The sequence below is a fragment of the Merops nubicus genome, unplaced genomic scaffold, assembly GCF_000691845.1.
Source record: "Merops nubicus isolate BGI_N331 unplaced genomic scaffold, ASM69184v1 scaffold38153, whole genome shotgun sequence".
NCBI classification, from domain to species: Eukaryota; Metazoa; Chordata; class Aves; order Coraciiformes; family Meropidae; genus Merops; species Merops nubicus.
Window position 1 is genome coordinate 10,334 of NW_008598902.1, and position 9,603 is coordinate 19,936.

The window sequence follows — 9,603 nt, forward strand, 5'->3', positions numbered from 1 at the left end:
AAGGGACTATATAGATCTTGCAATGTAAAGAAAAAAAAACACCCTAACTTTTTTTTTTTTAATATGATAATTCATGTTGGAAAGTAAACTGCTTAACATAAAAGAGTGTTTTCTTGAACTGCATGTATTGTTATTCTTATAGTTCTGTTTTTTAACTTCAGTATTTCTGTATTTAATATTTAACTGTGTTATTTTTCCAGCCGTTCCAGTCGGAAATCTGAATTTTCAGACATGCCTTCTCAGTCATTTACTGAATCTTCTTCTCCAAGAGCTGGATTCCCACTTTCTTCTAGCTACTCAGATGATTATAGTTCAACAGATAGAGCCCTTTCAAGTTACGAACCTGTTCCGTTCAGTGCTTCCCTGAATGAATCTTCACCTACAGGAATTACTGATTACACTGTTCAAGGTGTGTTTGTCTTAATTGTTAGCTGCTTGTAGTACAATGACTCTTAACGTTTTTCTTCAGTATTTCTCATGCCAGGCTATGTATTTTCATCCCACGCAAACATACATGGTACGGTACAAGTGGTTTTGAATTAAACAACTTGAAGTTCCCAGAATTGTTTTTACACAGGAGATAAGTGTATGTATTACTTTGTGTTCTAACTGTAAACTAAATTCAGAATTTTTTTTTGTCATGTTTTGTAGCTCTAATGGCAAGTAAAGATTGTAAATTAGCTGACAAGTTTTTATCTGTTGTGAAACTCAACTTGGAAAAATCCTTAGCCTGACTTGAAGTTCTTTTTAATTGAAATGAAGGTGACTATGCCAGCTTTATACAGCACTAAAGAAACATCAGTCTATCATTTGTCAGCTGGTCTGTCTGGAGTTATTTAATTTACACCAGCAGTGGTGCTGTAACTGTATACTGCTATAATTCAGCTGTATTAAACTTTTTTATAGTGTGACAAACATTTAAAAAAATCTTCTGAGAAGTGAATGCAGGTTGTGTTCTGTCTGGCAACAGCTGATTGTCTCACGAAGGGCTGACACAGTTCAAGTGCTGTTGTGTGCAGCTGTTCCCCTCCTGCCCAAACGGGCCCTGTCCTCAGCCCTTGCAGGGGGAACACACCATTCAGAATTCCAGTCTCTCTGGTGCACAGAGGAGGAAGTTACTCTCAGATGCAGGGTTTGAATTGGTTTGGCTTTTTTAAACTCCTTTACAGAAAAGGTTTTTTTTTTTTTTTCACAAAAAGTCCTTTCGTGCAACTCGGTTTTAGTTAGATAGAAGTGTCAGATGTAAATGTATCAAGGAAATTGTAATTATGCTTCATCACAAACATCAATAGTCAGTAGAACTTTAATGGTAGAACCAAGATTCTGCATTGTAAATGTAGATAAAAGGACAAAATATTTTATCAGGTGACATGGAATGCAGAATTTAAAGCCTGAATGGAAACCCTTGAGCTTCACTTAGATTTCTTTTCAGAAATCACAAATATACCAGATGTATGATTGTCATAAATCTTACATAAAGTGTCTAGAACTATTTTACCCATCAGCTACCGCACAGTTGTTAGGATTTCCGTTGGGTAAATGAAGAAAAGGAATTAACTGCCAGTCTCCCAAAGTGGTTTGACAAAATGAAAAGTCCAAAAGGAATGGATTAATTACAGACCACATACATTCTCAGTTGCATTTAAAATTGCAGCTGTCATGCTCGTTTTCATTTGGAATTGAGCTGTAGTTAACTGATGTTCTAGAACAGGTTGTAGCCAAGTTTTCCTGTGTGACATCAAGTATTTTTGTGTTTTTTGCTTTCAGATCCTGCTACAATTCCAGAAGAAAGTCGTAAAAAAAAAGGCATCACATATGAGGAATTAAGGAATAAACACAGAGAGACATATGAGGTAATGCTACCACCAAAGGCAGAAACTCCAAGCAAGTTTTCGCAGGAAAGACCAGCTAAGGAAGGTAACATACTCATTTACAAAAATACATAGTAAATGAAAATATTGGCAATAATGTCAAAAATGGTTACAAACCCAGGTCTTAATTCTGCTTGCCCTTTAAGCAGTTAATTTTTACAGTATCTGCAGGTATCTCGTATATGACAGAGTCTGTAGTTTCATATTTAAAACTATTTTTTAAAAAATATTGATCTTCCAGTAGCAAATTAGAATTCTTCTCTAGCCGTATTGCTTGATGCCAGACCAAAAATCTCATAGCTGTTGGTTTTTTGAACATGTTGAGCAACCTCTTTCCACAAAGGATTCTTTGAACGCAGAGCCCCACTGAAGAGTTTTAGGAAGGAGGTGTATGTTTTAGATAACTTTGTTCTCTCAAAATAGAGCACGTGGTTGATGGTTTTGAGGGGAGGTGTGTGTGCTTATTTTTCTGAATTGTTTCATGTGGAATGAGTGGATTTCTATAGAGGTATTGTTTGTAGAGGTTCATTTTCTACATTAAAACTCAAAGGCAGGAAACAGTATTTGGCAGCAGTATTGAGATTTGTTTTCACAGTCAAAAACAAAACTTTACATGACAAAATAAGAATGCAGTGTCCTGAAGAATGAGATACTATTCAGTCAACTTTTGGACAAGTTTCTTTTTTGAGAAGGAGACACAGAAGCAATTCATAATTGCTTGCTCTAGAAGTTTTTTAATTTAGTATGGCATCTGTGAAAATAATGTCAGCAAGAGGAATGTCTTGCCATTTAACACTGCTGGACTAGTCAGCTTGAACTGGTTTGGGTTTGTGTGCAGTGTCCAGCCTTGTCAATCATGTTGCCACAAGATTTGTGGGAATAGCTGACATCTCCTGTTGGGCCTAACAGGTGGTAGTACGTATAGAAAAGTATATTAAAGCAAAAAGATCTGAAGCAGTAATAGTAAACTTTGGAACAGTGCTGCTTAAGAGTGTCCATGTATTTCATGCCTGTGAATGCCTTTTTCTGGATTATTTGTCTTTGGACTGATCTACACAGCCTCGAAATAAGAAACAATTATTGGGTAATGATTTAAATCTGTTATTTCAAGGATGAAAGCCTTTGACTATGCCAAATGAGATTTAGAAACAATTAAGGGAACTGTAGCTTCAGATTGCTTCTAAATTCCATCAGCTGACACTTCATTGATTTACAGAGTGTTTTTTTTCCAAGATATTTCTCCACACATAGAATGCCTAGAAGTGTCACTTGAAAACCATACACAGAAATCTTAAGCAGCGTTCTGCAAAACTTGCCATAATCCATGGGAAATCTTAACAGCTGTGAAATGAGACTATGTATTCATTATTTTATTTGTAGTTATTTGAGGTCTGTAAAAGACCTCTGTAAAATGTTGATCAGACAATGCATGCTGCCTGTTATGTTTCTGTATAACCATTTGATGGTTATACCCAAGGCTTTGTGACTAGAACTACACTGAGCAGTGCATGAGATTTGTAAATAAACTTTTAAGAGTATCTCTTTGTATTTCTCGAGAAAAAGAGTAAGGGGGGAATACCAAAGTTGAGAACTGTTTTACAAATGGAAGTACATTTAAATCTGCAGTTCAGGGATTCCACTGATGTTGAGGGCTAAGATCTGACTGAGGTTCTTGTGTCACACTGGACACCTTACCACATTGCCTGTTCATACGTCCTCAGTCATTAACCCTTTGTTCATCCTCTTACCTCTGTGCCATAGGAACCCGGGCAGCAAACAGGGACAGTGATTTCTGCCCTCTGAGCAAGGACAGAAGGGAAAACAAACCTCGTTTAAGCCAGTTTTAAGTAGTCCCTCACTTCTGTCCGCTGGTGCCTTCTCTGTTGGCTGTAGCTGCACAGAGATGGGCACCCGTGCGGTGGTCTGCACTGCACCACACCGTTTTCCAGGGAGTGGGCACAGCCTGCTCAGCTCCCAGGGTTAGTGGAAATGAAGCTGTACTCCTGGGAGAGCAACGCATTGTGCCTCACTGCAATATTGATCAGCTTAAAAGAGAGTTTTCAGTGCACTGTGCTCAGTGCTGGCATCTCAGTGGAGCCAGGGCCGTGCGTGCTGCTCCATTCCACTGGTGCTACTGCAGATGGGCAGGAATAAACGGTGGGCGTGGTAATTAACCTCCGAGGGCATTTGTAAAGGCCTGTCTGAGTAGTGGCAGCATTCCTACTGGATTGTATAGATCCTTCCTTTACCCTGGCAGTGATGGCAGCCAATCACAGACCACTTCACAGCTTACTTTCAAGAGAGGAACATTCTGCTTTTGGGCTGTTGTTTGGTTGCTCTTGACATTCTGCAAAATAAATCCATTAAGCCTGGTATCTGAGTTTTTTGACTCTGATTCACTCCTATCCTAAGCAAAGCTGCCATATAATAGTAGTTGAGGAGTTTCTTAGTAGGTATTACTTATTTCTATTTGTCTTTGAATGGGTTTTAACTATCCTGAATCCATCTAATTGTGCATGTAACTAGATTATGTAGCCACATTATTTATTGTAACGTTCCTTGCCCATTTCCTCCGATTGTCTTTGTTTCATCCAAACATTACATTGTTTCAAAGTAATTACAAATTCTGTAGAGCAGGAATTGGCACAGTAGACCTCTTGGCTGAATATTAATTCATTAAAGAATAATGCTTAACAAACTCTTCTCTGATTTATTCAAAAGTAGCTTTAATTGGTTGTCTGTTGTGCTGTGACTGACACTCTCCCCACTCACCACTTCAAACGATAATGCATTTCATCATACTTCTTGGGAAGGTAAACTTTGGCAGTTAAATTAAGTCATATGTGATTACTTTTTCCTCTTTCCTTCAGTTAAAGTAAATAAATATGGAGATACCTGGGATGAGTAAGAGCTGAATGAAGAACTGAAGAAAATGATCTCCTGTGAGCTAACGTGAACTTCATCTGGATTAGTCACAAGCATCAGCACCTTTAGTGTGTTCTGCCAGCCACAGCTATTCATAAATGAGGAGGAAACCCTGACTTGACAGAAGATGAAAAAAAAAAAAGTATTTAGGCTTAATTTTAAAAAAAATTTTGCATAAATGGCAAGTGAGGCTATTGTGAGGTGTCGTGACTGTAAACCATTTGTGCTTTTGTTTGAGAATGAAAAGGGTAGCTGGGAATCACTGCTATAAACCTTTAGTGACAGGTAAAAATCTATGTAAGAAAATGCTATCACATGTACTTGGAAGGGAAAAATATCAGAATCGTTTCAAATTTTCAAGATGTGCATTAAAAGTTACCTGTAGAACTCGACTCTCACTTTGTTTGTCTGAAAGGGATATGCTGGAAACTTCAAATTCTTGTCATCACTGGTTAGTAATGTCTGGAATAATACTGAACTATTCAGGGAAAAAAGGACAGAGGAACTTGGCCAAACACCTAAGTGGCCTAAGAAAACCAAATTTTGCTGGTGTTCTAAACCGTTTCACAGTGCCAGCTACGTTTTTAGGTGGATATTCTGATTTGATCACGCTGGTTCTCTTCAAACAGTCATTTTGGAAGAAAAGGATTGAACGAAACTGCAGATATTTGAAAGAGCTACATTTAAATCCAGAAGGTTAAACCTGACACATTTCGGTAAAAGTTTAAATGATACCTTGACAGTTAAAAAAAGGGGTTGTGTATTTAGCCTTATTTCTTAGTTTGTGTGTGCCATGACAGAACCCCCATGTTTATGAAGAGAAGATCCTGATCAGTGGAATGTTGCATTATTATTACCTGTCAGAAAAGAGCCACATTGGCAAAACTCCTGAAGAGTACTTCCTAATGTTTGGATCCTCTGCTCTGCCTCAGTCAAAATGCTGCCTCCCACGAGGGATTCGCGTATTCCCACCGGTGCAGTTTCATCTCACAGCATTGTGCTTATCGGGGGGGTTTGGCTACAGGGGAGCCAAAACCATGATCAAGGCGACAGCATAAAAGCATCCCTGATGTCCTTGTTGGAGGTGAAAAATAACTTATCTGCCAACAAAAAAATTGTCAAAGTTCTTATTGACTTAGTGGACCGGCACCAGAGCAGTCTGAATCAGAAAATAATTTAGGGGGGGGGGAGGGGGTTTACAGAGCAATCAGATGGAATGAGGAGGAAAAATGGGGAAGATGAGAATGCTTAAAGAGCCAAATACAACTTTATAAAAATCAAAAGGAGAAAGATTGCTTTCAGAAAAGCTGATCTTCTAACAAAAAGGAATGTGCTAATCAGATAATCTTGAAGTTGTATCAAGACTTTAGCTTATTGAGCACACTTCTCATGGCTGTGATGAGAGAACTCTGAAAATATACAAAGTCTGGCAGAATGATATTGCTGTGGTTTTTGGTGCACTATTACAAAGCTGATGAGATTTATCATGAAAATACAAAGTTTCTTTGTTGTCAGTTATGCAAGTAACAGGAGGCAGAAGATTTAGATGATACAACTGGAGCAAATTATGCTTTTTCTTTTGAATTAATGAAAATTTTGGATGAATGAGAAGTCTCAAAGTGAGAAAATGCAGGAACAGGTTTAATAGCATTGAGGAAATAGCAACACATAAGACAAGCTATTGAGCAATAAGCTTGTCAGTTATTGGGGGGACATTTGGGATAATACTAGATTTTCTGAAGTAAAAGAGTAAAAGGATAGAGTAACTTGTTTTTCTCATGAATCTTAATGCATGCTTATTCTACAAGTTTTGTGTAAGGGAATGAGCATCACTGGCTAGAAAGCTGCTTGGCAGAAGAAGACCTGGGGGTACTGACTGACAGCCATCTAAATATGAGCCGGCAGTGTGCTCAGGTGGCCAAGAAGCCAATGGCATGCTGGCTTGGATCAGAAATAGTGAGGCCAGCAGGACTAGGGAAGCGATCATCCCCATGTACTTGGCACTGGGGAGGGCACACCTTGAATTCTGTGTTCAGTTTTGGGCCCCTCACTACAAGAAAGACATGGAGGTGCTGGAGCATGTCCAAAGAAGGGCAGCTAAGCTGGTGAAGGACCTGGAGCACAAGTCTTATGAAGAGTGGCTGAGGGAACTGGGGTTGTTTAGCCTGGAGAAGAAGAGGTTCAGGAGAGACCACCTTGCTCTCTACAGCTACCCGAAAGGAGGTTGTGGAGAGGTATGGGTTGGTCTCATCTCACAGGTAACAAGTAATAGGATAACAGGAAATGGCCTCAAGTTGTGCCAGGGGAGGTTTAGGTTGGATATTAGGGTAGATGGTTTCATTGAAAGGGTTCTCAAGCACTGGAACAGGCTGCCCAGGGAAGTGGCTGAATCACCATCCCTGGCTATGTTCAGAAGGTGTGTGGATGCAGTGCTCAGGGAGATGGCTTAGCAGGGGACTTGGCAGAGTTAGGTTAATGGTTGGACTTGATGATCTTAAAGGTGCTTTCCAACCTAAACAATTCTATGACTGTATCTCAGAAGCTGACTCTGTGAGCTAATGTAAATGCCTCTAGAGAGGACACTCCCCTGAGAAGTGAGACTCCCTCTTTCTCCACATCCACTGCAAAAGTCACATTGTGGCAGTAAACTTATGTGTAATCAAGTATTTAATCATACGCTGGAACCCTGGGTTGGGTTGAAGGTTTCAGACTCCTGTTTCTGGCTGTTCTCCAGTTCTCAGTCTCTTAGGGGAGAAAATAAAAGGCATATATCATGTATGATTAATGTAGTTTTAAAGGTGTAAAGCCTCTGTTTACAGTAACATTGTGTATACATAAAATGTCTAAACTGAAGTCAATGTTTTTATTCTGTTGCATCTAGCTAATATCTCTCAGAGGACATACTTTTTTTTGTACTTGGGAACAAGCTGGGATTTACCATCAAACAATGTAAAAGTCTTTGGCTTTCCATCACATCCTTAATAAGTATTAAACACAGCAGCGTTCACAATCGTAGCTGCTAATTTAATAGGGTATCAGAAAGTGGCATTTTGGCCAGGCTGGTTCCCGTTCAGTTTGCCGTGTCCGTGTCCGTGCTGAATCCCCAAGTCACTGACCAGCCATGGGAATTCAGTTGCCTTCCTTCCCTTCTCCTGCACACCTTCTGTGAGGAACACCTGCTCTCAGAGCTGGTATTTGGTTTTATTTTTTAGCCTCCAGATTTCACAGCAGCTACCCAGTAACCCAGGAGCAGCTTGCTCATACTGCACTTCGGTGACTTTGGGGGATTTTTAACAGAAGGCAAGTGTGCTAGAGCTGGCGGGCAGGGTTGTTGTCACTGAAGACCACATGCCTGCATATGAGGAACGAGTAAGAATGGTGAATGTGCTGAAGAAAGTGTGACAGGCCCCCTTGGTTTATGTTTACCTCTATTTACAGCTAATACACACTATATTTTTCTTAGCTCATTAACCTGGCCAACTGTTTTCTTGGAATACAGGTCCCTCACTACTCTTCAGAAATGACAGCAAGAATTTCACTTACATTACCATTTGCATTTCCAATCACCTACACTTACAGTCTGACCTAACCACAGAGACAGTGGCATTAAGAAGGTCTTGAAGGTGTCCTAAGTGCCATCATATCTAGATGCTTGTTAATAAACGTGAATTAATTCAATATTTATCGTAAAGCTAAGAAAATTTTCTTTTATCCTTCAAAAAAAATTACATTAAAAAATCAACTCGCACTTTAAATCAAACATGTGTCTGAATGTTTCACTATGAATATTTCTAAAAAAAGCTTTAAAGTAACTGCTTTCACAGTTACTTAAAACCCTCACAAGCTGTTGCATGGCCAGTTTAAAAGAGCTACTACCATTATCCTCAAGTCAGTTGTTACTAGCATGCATGAACACAGGGAAGAGGGTTGTGAAAAGGTGCCTCAGCTCTTCTTGAGCTGGCAAAGCTCTACCAAAAATCCTGGTCCTGAATGCTTTTGTCCTTCCCCAAATCAGCAGGCATGTTTAGAGTCTGAGGTAAGTACACACTGACCTCTCCAGGGGTTTCTTCCTACTAAAGTTGCTTGGAACACATCTACATGAAAGTGAAAAATGTAAATTAAAAGTAATACGATTAGCTTATGAAAGTTAAGCCGATTTGTGGAAACTCGGGGAAATAATATTTACTATTTCAAACTGAACCCCCAAATCTCTCACCTTCTTGATGTTTAAGAAGAAATCCTGACTTGCCCATTATGTGATGGAAGCTAAAAGATTTGTTTCTTTTCTCCATGCTGGGCTTTTTGTTTGGTGGCCCTCAGTGAGGACCTCATTAAAGCTGTGCACACTGCAGGATCCACATCCATCCCAGTTCCTTGGCTGTCCTGCATACACCAAAACTTTCATTGGGAGGCTTTGCTTGCAGCACCATCTTCCTGACTTTACAGCAGAATAAGGTGTCTCTTTAAATGAGACAATAGCACTGTAACTATCCCTTTACCTTTTGCAGTTTGATCGCCTATTAAGTTGTTAATAGAAATCAACAGATCATGTCTGGATTTTAATCTCAATGCAATAAATGGGACAGTTTGCATCTCGTTACTGTTTCAGGCTCTTGCGTCAGGTCTGTTCCTGTGGGATGGCACCAGTTCGGCTGAACCAATGGAGCTTTGGACACAGAGATGCCTCAAGTTTATACTTTTAAGTATTTTCTTTGCTGGTGTAAGAACTGGACACAAAGCACCAGCACCAGACAAAAGTTTTGAGGCCTCTTTGAGTACCTGCATTAGAACTTGACCCAAGGAATGC

The 9,603-nt window shown here is 39.6% G+C and overlaps 1 protein-coding gene across 1 annotated transcript in view; it reads left to right on the forward strand.

Annotated features, from left to right (window-relative positions):
• OCIAD1 (OCIA domain containing 1) overlaps nucleotides 1–5,186 on the forward strand; it is a gene marked incomplete at its 5' end in the record, with an annotated part of 15,029 nt that extends 9,843 nt beyond the window's left edge. Inside the window, 3 exons of the mRNA XM_008937212.1 lie at nucleotides 201–409; nucleotides 1,768–1,917; nucleotides 4,742–5,186. Of these exons, the coding sequence (XP_008935460.1) occupies nucleotides 201–409; nucleotides 1,768–1,917; nucleotides 4,742–4,779 (397 nt within the window). The remainder of the gene's footprint in view (nucleotides 1–200; nucleotides 410–1,767; nucleotides 1,918–4,741) is intronic.
• Between the last annotated feature and the right edge of the window lie 4,417 nt (nucleotides 5,187–9,603).